The following is a 12,933-nucleotide window of genomic DNA, read 5'->3' on the forward strand; positions in this document are numbered from 1 at the left end:
GCAGGATGTACTGTGTTTCACTGTAAATAGTACAATTATTTACATTTGAGATGTTTAAAATTTCTGGACTTACTGTAAAATTCATGGACATTACAGTGTAGATGACAGTATTGTATTTTTGATGTGAACATTGTTTAAATAGCACATACTAAGACATAAAATACAATGTTTGTCTGGAGTTTCCATCTTCTGAAATTTTGTCTAGAATGAAAAGAAAAACATTGACAAGTAAGCATTGTCTTTGCAGGGCTTAAACCTCATTTGTGTGGAACTCTACCTGGGTGCAGATGAAGCGTTTCATTGTTGCAGAAGTCAGTGAAGCAGCAGTTCCTCTTGGAGACGTTCCGCGAGCTGTAGCAGAAGACCTGGCCCTTCATCTGGGAGGGAGACAGGCAGGACTTGACTGCCTCCTCTTTCCCATCAATCAGCATCACAGAGTTCCAGCAGGCTCCGTCCGCCCCCGTCTCACAGGTCTTATTGGTACACAACTGGCACACGCACTTCAGGCCTGAACACAGGGGAGAGGAAATTTAAGCAAAAGCAATGCTGGCAACCTTCACATCTGCCCTCACGTCAGCTAAAGCCTCATTTTTCCAATCAAAGATCAGTGCATGTGTCTCTAACCCACGCAAACTATTCCCCACCTTCTCTTCCCTCCTCATTCCTCCTCCACCCCCATCTCCCTCTTCCCTTTTCGCAGATGACATTCTGGTTGCCATTGAAGGAAAGGTGGCTACAATCCGGAACTCCTTTGCCCATCCAGTGAGCCCCCCAACCCCCCGGGACAAACCCACGGCCACACTGACCTCCTTCGAGATGCTGGAGGACTCCGATGTACTGCAACTCATCACTTCTCATCGCGCAACCATCTGTCCACTTGACCCCATCCCATCTACAGTCCTCCAATCCATTTCTAGCGAGATCCTCCCCTATCTGTTATTATCCTCCCTTGCCTCTGGTCATGTTCCCTCTGATTTTAAGATGGCTCGTGTTACCCCACTCCTCAAAAACCCACCTCAGACCCCTCTGATGTAATGAATTATCAACTCGTATCGCTTCTACCTTTTCTGCCCAAAACCCTTCAGTGAGCAGTGCTTAAACAACTAACCTCTTTTCTCCATCAGAACGACCTGCTAGACCCTCACCAGTCTGGCTTCCAATCCGGGCACTTAACAGAGACTACCCTCTGTCTGCTGCATTTGACACGGTCAACCACAAAATACTCCTCTCCACCTTGGCTGAGGTGGGCATCGCTGGGACCACCCTGTCTTGGTTCGCTTCCTATCTTGCAGAAAGGTCCTACCAGGTCACCTGGATGGGGTCTGCCTCTGCTTCTCATCCCCTTGTTACAGGAGTACCGTAGGGATCTGTACTGGGTCCTCTGCTGTTCTCCATATACACCAAATCTCTTGGTTTAGTTATTAATTCACACGGCTTCTCCTATCATTGTTATGCAGACGACACAAAACTCTTCTTTTCTTCCCCCCCCTCTGCCTCACAGGTTGATGATAAGATATCTTCCTGCCTGGCTCTACCTGGATGGCCAGCCACCACCTGAAGCTCAACCTCAACAAAACTGAGCTGCTGTTCTTCCCATACAAGACCTCCCTACTATGTGAGCTCTCAATCACAGTTGATGGCACCACAGTGACTGCCTCAAACTCTGCAATGAGCCTGAGGGTGGTCCTGGACAACCAGCTAGACCTCAAGGAGCACATCAAGCCAACATCACGGTCCTGCAGATTCCTTCTGTACAACATCAGAAGGATTCGACCATACCTGACTACGCACTCAACCCAGCTGCTTGTCCAGGCTACAGTGACCTCCCGCCTTGATTACTACAACTCTCTCCTTGCAAGCCTGCCAGCTTGTGCCACACAGCCACTACAGATGGTTCAAAATGCCGCTGCCTGACTCATCTACAACCTTCCCAAATTCTCCCACGTCACTCCTCTGCTGCGGTTACTCCACTGGCTACCGGCCACTGCCAGGATCCGGTTCAAAGTCCTGACCCTCGCCTACACTGCAGTCAGCAGGATGGCCCCCATCTACTTGCAGGACATGATTCGATTCTATACGCCTGCTCGACCACTCCGCTCTGCAGCAACAGGGTGCTTTGTACACCCTCCCACCCAAGTAAAGGGATCACAGAGTTTCTCCACCCTAGCTCCCCATTGGTGAACGAACTCCCTGTCCCTCTTCAAACCTCTCCCTCACTACCCATCTTCTGCCATGGTCTGAAGACTCATCTCTTCAGACTATACCTGGACTAACTACCACCAAACTGTATCATTTCACTTTAAATTCCCCCCTTTCATGACATATGAGGCTGAATATGGAATGACTCCTTCACTTCTACTGACATAAAAACATAAAAACAGATAATGGCACAAAAAGCATGGGAACATTAAATCGGGTCTGCAGTGTGACAGAAGATTATGAGATTCAAAATAAAACCGTTCTTAAATAAACTTATAAACAATGAACTAAATAAACTCAAACGTGATGGATTTTATTTTGTATAATATAGGTCTCCAGACTAACTTTTTACGTTGGTTGCACTGGTGCGCCTAATTTTTTCATTTAGGTGCATCAGCACATAATTTAGGTGTACCCAAAATTTTTCACCGTGCCTTTTGGCGCCGCAATAATACATTTTAAGCGTTACCTTTTTTGTCAGTTCCAATACACTCCACACAATTCCAATATTGGTAATTTCTTAACACATTATGTAAATGATAGTAAACAGGAATAAAGGTGCAGATATATGTTTTTTCTTTATTTAAATCACAGCCCAAACAAGAAATCACAATAACCTCAATTGTTTAAAAAATAAACTTAAAAAGTACTGATATTTAAAGTGCTTGACAAACTCAAATAAATAAATCAAACTCAAATAACTCAAACAAAAGTGTGCCCTGCTCCCGTAGGAGGGCACGGTTTCACACATTCATGCCTTATTTTTTCCCCAACCCGCATTCAGCGAAGAAGAATAAAATTACGTAAAATTTTCTCGTAATATTATGACTTTTTTCTCGTAAAATTACGACTTTATTCTCATAATATTACAACCTTATTCTCGAAATCTCAGAATTTTCCTCTGTGGCCATAATACTTAACGTAACACACAGAGACAGACCTGCTAAATGTCAGGCGCACCGGTGCGACCAATGAAAATGTTTAGTCGCACTTGACAGATTTATGGTCGCACTCTGGAGCCTTGTAATATGAATTTCTATGAAAGGTGGCATTGAGTCATGACAATCAACACAAACTAACTGCGACAATGCCTACATTGAAAAACTTTTCTGTAAGACAAGTGTAAGAGGTTCACCCTCTGTACTTCAGCACATTGGATTTGTCCGTTTTAATTTGAGGGTATTTGCATCCACTGAACTGTGTAGGAATTTCAACCCCCATTTTAGGCGAACCATAGCCTTAAATGAAGTGGTCATATTTAGTACTTGGTTGACATTCAATGATTGCCTGAAGTCTGTGACCCATTGACGTCACCAGACACTGGGTATCATCCCTGGTGATGCTTTGCTAGACCTGTACTGTCAGTCCTATTTTCAGCAAGTTAAACATACATTCAGTTGGATTCAGGTTGAGTGGCTGACTTGGCCAGTCAAGAACATTCCACTTTTTTCCCCGGAAAACCTCTTTTGCTTTAGCAGTATGTTTGGGTTCATTATCCTGCTGAAGGTGAAGCACTGTGAGTGAAGACACCGTTCAATGAACAGGGTAGGACTGACGTTTTGACGTCTACAACGTCTTCCTCAGAGTAAAAAAAAAAAAACACAGTGTCAGTTCTACCCTGTTCATTAAACAGTGTCTTTTGCCCTGAGCAAAGTGTACAGTGTTCCTTATTTCAGGCCAGTCCCTGTGAAGTGTACAGGTAAGGAGTTTTTACTCATGGAAAATATTTAACTTTAACAATGATTCAAGGGAATCAACAAAAATAGTGGGTAGGGGGTTAAATCCCAGATCTGGCTGTCTCAAACTTGCCACCAAAACCATCCCCAGATTTAACTGGCTAAATAAATGTTCACTCCCTCTCCACCTTCGCTAATGTGCGGTGAGCGTTCTGGCGCAAAATGGCAGCCGTGCATCACCCAGGTGGGTGCTGCACATTGGTGGTGGGTGAGGTGAGTTCCCCTTCATTGTAAAGCACTTTGAGCATTTGGAAAAGTGCTATATAAATGTAAGGATATTAAATAACACTTTTCTCAAATAATATATTGCCCAAAGATTTGTCACAAACATTCACACGTTTTCACTACTTTGGGCCCATTTACTTTATAAGGATAACAGTATTGACTGGTTCCTATAGTGTTTTATCATATTGTAGTGAACCTATAGCCATTCCTCCATACAGAATATTTCCATATACTTCAGATCCTTTGGTCTATGTTCGTGGACTGTCCTCTTCACTTCAAACCACAAGTTGAAATTTGGAGACTGGGATGGCCACTGTAATTTACTTGTGAGTTAATCATTGCTCAGTTGGTTGACATATACTTGGACATTGTCCTTGTGAAAGACCAATTTGTGACTACGTTTGACCTTTTTGGTAGAAGAAACCAAATTTTTGGTAAAATTGTCTTGGTACTTGCTGGAGTTTATAATTTCATTGACCTGAACAATAGCCCCAGTAGATGCAAAACAACTATAAATCATCAAAGATCCACCACAATATTTTAAAATAGGTATTACCTTTTTTTTGACATAAGCATCTTTCTTTCATCATCAAACCCACTGCTGGTGTGCATGGCCAAAAGCTCAATTGTTGTGTGTAATGACTATAACACCTGGTTTTGTTAATTGCCTGTAACAGAGGTATCTCTTTCTTCATAATGCTTCCAAAAAGCATGTAGAACATTTTAAAAAGGAATAAAATGGATATTAAGCACTATTCAATCACTGCCCTCTGCTGTTTCCTTTCTGTAGCTCGTCACTCTGGATCCGGGATAGCTCTGTCTCATACAATATCTCAGACTGTCTTTGCTCAAGTTCAGGATTTAGCATGGCAAGGCTGTATCAGGCAGTGGGAGAACAGCAGGGGCTCTCCTGTGTGTATGTAACCTCCTATGACCGAATGATTAATTTTAGGGACAGCCTTCGGCCTTAAACTCAAGAACCATGTATTAGAATATGCTGAATCCTACACTACAAAGGACATTCAATAAAAATAAAATAAATAATATTTTTGAAAATATTTTCACTGCAACATGTTTTTGTCATCCAAGTCATCATAAAATACTTCAACATTTTTTCTGCGTCTCAGGACGATATCTCATACAAACACTACAAAGCTACTCATGACCATTAATTTATATCAAATTGGCTCTGGTGGGCAAATGTAAAATTTAAATCAGAGTAATGCATTACTGAACTTAGCTAGACCCAGGGGTTAAATTGTGATTTGGGAGGTGGGTGTACCCTGAGATCCGCTATGAGGTGGGTGAAAAAAGGTACAAACTAATGAATGTCTCAGCTCAAAATAGTTGTATCTTTAATGTATTGTGCACATAATTGTAATTAAGGAAACATTGTTTCAAAAAGAATGTATACTATTGATGCAAGCTTTTACATAAAATATTTCAAGTTTATTGAGTGTCATTAATGCTGAGAATTTGTTTACCCACGAAAATAATCGGTCATCCTCCTCTTTTGTCCTCCCTTTCTTCCTCCTTTATCCATCTTTCTTAAACTGTCGAATTGAAACAATATAAAACCAGCGGCGACTGGTGAGCTGAAAATTGGTGATGTGCAAAACTTTCCTTTAAACTAATCATTGATCTCAAACTGTTTTAATTCATTTTCAGTGATTAACAAGCATGCAAACGATCTGACTAAGCAATTGGAAAGCGACACACAGCTTCTTCGTATAGTGTTAGGGAGATTAAATGATAAATGCGATTTAGAAAAATCAGTTTTAATCACTAAGCAGTGGCGGAATCTTCCCCTGATTTTCCTTGAGTATCAATGCAATTAATCCACAAAATAGGCTACTAGCAATACTATCATATAGCCAGCTCTCCCCAAATAGGCAGTTTTAGCGAGTAGCCTAGGCCTTATAGCCTACATTTATTTTCATTTACAGTAGGAAATTGTGCACAATGTTGTAATCAACAATATTTGTGGATGCATGCACTTCTTTCTCCGCACTCAAATTCATGGCAAATATCTGCAATGCGTAGATTGTAAACAAAATTGAAGTGCAGGTTTTGTTTTTGCTCGTTATTCTGAAAGCTAACACGGTAGATAACCGACTGGTGTATGTTTGTTATGTGTAGACTACTTGGTGATTAAAACTGATTTTTAACGGATAAATTGAATTTATGATTTAATCTCCCTAACACCGTATGAAGATGCTGTGTGTTAAGCTACTTGCCATTTGATTAGTCCGATCGTTGGCACGCTTGATAATAAAGGAAAAATTACTAATGAAAACAGGTTGAGATCAATGATTAGCTAGTTTAAAGGAAAGTTTCGCACCCCACCGATTTTCAGCTCACCAGTCGTTATGTATGTGGAAAATTTCAATTCTAGCTTAGCTGCTGACCAGCAACCTGTTGATTTAGCTCAAGCAATCAAAGTTGATGTTAATAACAGCCGGCGTTGGTGGGGGCTTCATCTCTCTTTAAAATGTTGCATAGATGAAATTACATGTTAATGAAATTACCTACCGCGTCCACTTCCAAACAATCGAGACAATCAACAATATTTTTCTTTCTGTGCCTGTCTATATAAACGACTGTTCCGCCTGAGTTTTTTTCTTCGGATTTTTGATTGGTTGAGCGAGTAACTGGCTAGAAGGAACACAATAGACTGGAGCACACAAAAAATGGACTGAATTGTCATAGTTATTTGTAAAAACTTCCCGTCAAAATTATTTATTTATTTACCAAAGGTGGGTGGACGCCGTCCACCCCCAATTTAACCCCTGGCTAGACCCCTCACATAAGCTGCAGAATGCAGTGAGTTTTCCCCTCGCTATCGACTAAGCAGAGTGAAACTGGAATATCTATCAAGACAATAAGAAAAAAAGTTTTTTCAAAAATACAAAATATTGCTAAAACACGCTAATTTACAATGGTAAGATTATTTGAGTAATGGCCAGCATATCTTGCTGCATGGTCTTGTAGGACAGAACATGGATGGAGATAGAGACCGACAAGAAGAGAGCTTGATTCAGTAAATGTTTCAGCCTAAGTAATTAGATGTGGTTGAATGGACATAAATCGATAAACATTTATTTTTTTAATCAGAAAAGAAGTAGTCAGTGCTGTGTCCAGGCAAAGTGAAAGAGGGTATAGGTGTTGCAGCACAGATTGGAGGCTTAAACTTTGAGAGCACAATACCCACTCCACATAGGGATCTGCAGATTCTGCATTTGCATAGGTTTGTTGTCTGGTTCATAGAGAGAGCTTGCTGTAGTTCATCATAGTCTGAAAATTAAAGTGTGACACACTTTAGAGTTTTCAATCAGGATTTAATTTATTTATAAATAAATAATAAATTGCACCTAGAATTTAGTAGACTTGGCTTCCTCAGCTTCATCATAGAAAAGTCCAGTGAAGTGCAGTATTCCAAATCAACCAGCTCAACAAGTGCTCAAATATTGTTTTTCTTCTATATTTCCTCAGTGGGGCCTTGAAAATAGCTTTCCTTGAACCATGAAATACAATCAGGTACAACACTGCGTAAATCTTAGCACTTCATCACATCCACCCACGTCTCCTTTGAGGTAGGAAATGGAAATATCCTTGAAAGTGGCCTCTCTGTCCTTCAGAAAAATGTTTTTGGAAGACGTTAAAACACTATTGCTGTAACATAATACACAATTGACATACATACATACATACATACACACATGCACACACACACTACATAACCAAAAGTATGTGGACACCCCTTCTAATTAGTGGGTCATTTCCATAGATACACATTGGCAGATCATACATACATAGGATACCACCTTTCCAACAAATCAGTTTGTCAAGTTTCTGCCCTGCTAGAGTGCTGAAGCGCATAGCTTCTTTGGTTGCAACACTCACTACCGAGTTCCACACTGGCTCTGGAAGCAATGTCAGCACAAGAACTGTCCAACCTGGTAAGAACGTCGTATGCAGTTCTGTGCACAAGGTTCTCACATGCATGAGGCCCTGTGCCACTGCTCCATTCGACCCCCCAAACAGCGGGCGCCTGTGGTGCACTACGTGTTCAGCAGTGTCACATAAGTAAACAGGTAACATATCGATGGCCATGAACCTTTTCCTAGGCTACCAGAGGAATGAAAGACTAAATGAACAACCATAACAAAAACAGCAACAACATTAAATTTACTATTGAAAACAGCAATGTAAGGTCACTGAACAGCATATGCTATTGTGAGAAGACTGTGTTGTGTATATATTATGTGTTTGAATTAATCCATAGGTGAATGGAATTATAGCATGAAAACAATTGTCCCTTGCATTCATAGAACTAGAAAGATGACCACCTTACATCAGTGACAACTAGAGATCCTCCGTGCAAGTATCGGCCAGTAGGAATACTGCCTGTGTGTTTCTAATTTCAGAAGTCTCCCTTCTGCCCTGATTTTTCAGTAAAACAGCAGGATTACAAAAATTGGGAGCAATGTGTGTCCTCATTAGGGGGAATGGGGATCCTAGGCAAGTGAAATGCAGCTAATTAATCAATTTTGGGCAAAATTACTTGGAAAATGTAATCTGGTATTAATTACAAATTGCATGATTAAAATATTTAAATCTGTTGGACAGCTTAGTTTTACTAGCCAGGTATATTCAAAAATAACATTAGTTTGTCTGTTTTTGACAAGACGTGGTTTATTTTTCCTCTGAATGAGTAGCTACAATGCACCCACTTTCTGCTCAACCTCCTATGTAGGTATCCATTTTGTGTGTGTGTGGTATTTGTGTGCGCACATGTGGTGTGCTTGTGTGCGTGTACATTGGCTGTGTGTGTCTAAATTGTACACTGAAGACATCCAAAATGTAATCATGTAATCTTTGGAAAATTATCTATAATCAGATATTATCCATATTTTATGGATAATATATATTATGCACTATAGTCAATATTTTAAAAGTATCCTGGGCTGATGACAGTTACTTTTTAGTAATCTGATTTCATAACCCAGATAAAATAAAAACATTACTACACAACACTGTATATAATATAACATGAGGAGAGTAGAGGAGAGAGCATGACAAGAAGGAAGAAACTTGTGCTAGATGCTTTAATGAGGAGTTACCATGCCTTATGCTGAACTCACTGAAGTGAGTTCAGCATAGTTCAAACAGACTTGTTTGTGAGTTCAAACAGACTTGTGCATAATTAATGAGCCACATTTGTGATAGCCTTTACTGTATATACATGCTGTCCCTCATTTGCCCAGATCTTCCCATTATTTCTGCACTACTTGTTTTTTTTCAGTGTTTTTTTTCTCGCTATATGTGGTGCGGCTAGGTGTTTTGCCCTTTGACAGAGTACAAAAGGGTAGTGCTTAAGATGCAGCTTCTCCCTGGCACCAGTGCTGTCTGGCGCTCTAATGGATTTTCAGCCGATCCTGATCTTCTTGTTAATTAGACAGTTTGGCAGCATCAGCCGTATGAAGCCATGTGCATGTGAAAAATCAACAGAATCCCCCCAACCTTGAAGTGCTACCTCTAAATTTTGGAAAACAGCAATATAGCTAGACGTTCCCCCTGGCCTAAATAAAGTTTTTCTATGATATTTTATTCTATTCTATTCTGTTCAGCCAGGTGTGTCCAGGACTTGAGTTAGAGTTTGAATGATATGATCATAATGACAATTATATAATAACCCAAGCAGTGTCCTTTGATTTTGAAGACAAATGTACTAAAGGTCTCTACAAGCAGTGATACTGGTACAGGGAAGACTTGAATTCATAATTATCAGGATTTGGCAGTCTGTGCTGGATCCCTTCCCTAACTACTTAGAAAACCTTCATAAAGGAAAAAAGTGACACTGTGTAGGCAGTGCTTACAACAGATCTTAAAATACATTTTCTCATTTGCTTTTGTTTCCATATTCTGTATGCCATGTACTGTACAGTATAGTATGATTGACATGACACACATTTCTCCATCCTTACACAGGTAGGTGATGCACTGTATAAAACCTGTCCTTTTATAGTCTAACTACATTCAATATTTCTAAATATATCTGCCTCTTATGCATCCCTCTTGAAAGCATGTGTTTAGTGGTCTCGGTCCACATTTGAAATACTTCCGCTGTATAGACATGAACTCAATATGTCTGAATAAATTCCTACAGTACATAGCTGGCAAAAAAACTGCACACTGCATTCTTTGGGACCAGAAACCCAACCAACCATGGCTTGTTGCTGGCATAAATGCATCAGTCCTGTCTTTCTACAATAATCAGCTCAAAAGTTTTGACCGTTTCAATAATGAATGTTCAATCGATCACTATTGTGCCACCAATTGGCCAATCGATGCAATTTTAATGTAGATCATAGGGGCCATCAGCCAAAGAACTATTATAAGCCTTTAAGATTATTATTATTATTATTATTATTATTATTACAAAAGAGCTCCAGCAGCTTCTTTGTTTGGACCCTTAATAATAATTGGAACAAAAACAAGAGGGTTCCAACTGCTGCTTGGACCCCCAATAATACCATGCAGTAGGCTAGAACAGGGTGCCTCACACCTTTGGTGCTTTGTCTCCAAATAATAATAAGAACAACAACAAAAACCAAGAAACGTTATAGTTAACATTAAGTGTATGAGCATCAAACGTAGGGTTGAACACAGTACGAATATTATCTGTGACTTATACGGTTTTTTTTTTTAAGCCAATGGTGCAGCATTAGTCGGAATGACACTATAAACTTATAAACTTCAAGCATATTTACGATATTCACAACAAGTAAAATGATATGAAAAAAACAGTTAGATACCTGTGCCGAGTTGTGCGACCAACAGAAATATCAGCGCCGTCCCAACAGGTGGTAAACAGGGGCACGTCATGGCCGGAGATCCACTAATTTGACAAAAAACGACACTTCACTAAACGATTTTCTTAGCCACATTCATTTGGTCCCGCTTTCCCTTAAATCCAACAGGCGCACATCACATTGCTTCTATGCTGTCAAAACAGGCAAAAGCAGAGGTGCCCCGCCCCCGCTGACTGACACTAAAGGAAATTATAGTGCGCTACGTAGGAAGGCGGGAGATCACCGTCCGTGTGGTGACAAGCTAATTGTGTCCGACCCCGTTTATTCAAGGTGTATTCATAATTTGCAATTTACCTTACATACGAGAAACAAGGCAGAAATCTAAATAGCCTGAATAGGACATCATATTTATGTCTCCATTATCTACAGCAAAACCCAAAATGTAACAAGAATAACGGGCCAGTGGAATAGCTTACATATTTCCAAAGGTTATCTTACACACAGGGTATTAAATTAAACGACCTTCATATGCCCTAGCCAACTGGTGTACCAGATAAGCTATTACAAATGAAAATATTTTAAAATGTGGTCACACACGAGTCAGAAATGTGTTAAAGGGGTCTTGATATTCAAATTAAAGCAAGCACTTTTGGTTCAGAAATAGTAGCTCGGTTCTTGATAGGTACTGTGAATTGTGTATTTTCACAATTGAATACTGAAGATGTCAGCCATTTATTTTTCTGCAAACAGATTCTTATTTGCATGAACTTATTACACAGTATGTGAATAAACAGTAATAAATATCCCAAAGCAAGCAATCTATTAGTCTGTGATTGGAGGAACAGTCGGCCGCATGGTTTATTTCAATTAATTTTAATATATTCCTTTATTCACTTCCCACACCAGCTTTAAAGACAAACAGGTATAAAATAGATCGCAAGCAGCAAGAACAAAGACACAATAAGCATGAAGCTGGAAAATCAGAGCCAAAACAAAAGTACACAACAGTAATCAATGCCTGATGATATTATGCTTATGCTTAAGAACAGCACAATAAAATTATACTAAAATTAGTGTGAAGTAACAAAACTAACAAAACTCCAGAACAGCAATAAAGCCACAAATAGTCTAATTTGCATGGTGTGACTAATGATCCAGTTAGGATTCACCATTCAGTTGTACCACACTACTATGTTCATGGTGACAAACACTACTCTGAAAAAACACAATATAGACAGAATTAATTTTTAAAAAATTAAATGATCAGACTTTGGGAGGCATGGCAGGTGCATGGCTTGGAAAAAGGGCACTCGGGACTCTGTAATTCTGACTGTTTACAGGTGGCTCATCTCTACCGATTCATAGAAAAATATAAGGTTGGGATGTACAACAGTGGCAGGGAAGAACTGCCAGATGACCAGCGGTTGTGAACTACAGTTTCTGCAGAAGTGTAAAGTGAAAGGAAGGATTATAAAGGAAGAAAAATGCCAACAAGGTGTAACTGCACACTGGACCCCTGTATTTGGTACCATCGGCGTTTCCACGGCACCTGTCCACTACTGGTGTCAGCACAGGCGGACACCTCGCTCCCGAATCCACATGGGACCTCCCTCATGGGTTCAGGCAAGTAGGCTCATTGTTCTCCGAAATGAAACCACACAGTCCTGCAGAACCTCCCGCTACAGACAGGATAACATGACATTCCCAGTGTTGCTTAAGAATCTGAAGAAATGCACCTGCCTCTACGGCAGTCGTGCAAAAGCATAGTATGCTCTCCCTCACAAACTGTAACCTCTTTCAAAGAGGTCAGCATGCCATGCTTACCATTTTAGTTTGGTCTTTCCGCATGTTGCTGAAAAGAATATCCCCATGAATCCAAGAGACATTCAGGAAAAACAGATTACTGAAAAAAATGCAACTATATTGATAACATAATTAATTGTGTAAATACAGAAAGC

At 40.1% G+C, this 12,933-nt stretch overlaps 1 protein-coding gene across 2 annotated transcripts in view; it reads right to left on the minus strand.

Annotated features, from left to right (window-relative positions):
- The window catches only part of LOC118222316 (activin receptor type-1C-like), a 28,924-nt gene extending 17,694 nt beyond the window's left edge, over positions 1–11,230 (minus strand). For both annotated transcript variants that reach the window (XM_035407800.1, XM_035407801.1), the window contains exons 1-2: positions 10,979–11,230; positions 278–508 (exon numbers count right to left, since the gene is read on the minus strand). In XM_035407800.1, the coding sequence (XP_035263691.1) occupies positions 278–508; positions 10,979–11,048 (301 nt within the window). In that variant the 5' untranslated portion in view covers positions 11,049–11,230. The remainder of the gene's footprint in view (positions 1–277; positions 509–10,978) is intronic.
- Between the last annotated feature and the right edge of the window lie 1,703 nt (positions 11,231–12,933).

Source organism: Anguilla anguilla, chromosome 3 (assembly GCF_013347855.1).
Source record: "Anguilla anguilla isolate fAngAng1 chromosome 3, fAngAng1.pri, whole genome shotgun sequence".
Classification (NCBI taxonomy): Eukaryota; Metazoa; Chordata; class Actinopteri; order Anguilliformes; family Anguillidae; genus Anguilla; species Anguilla anguilla.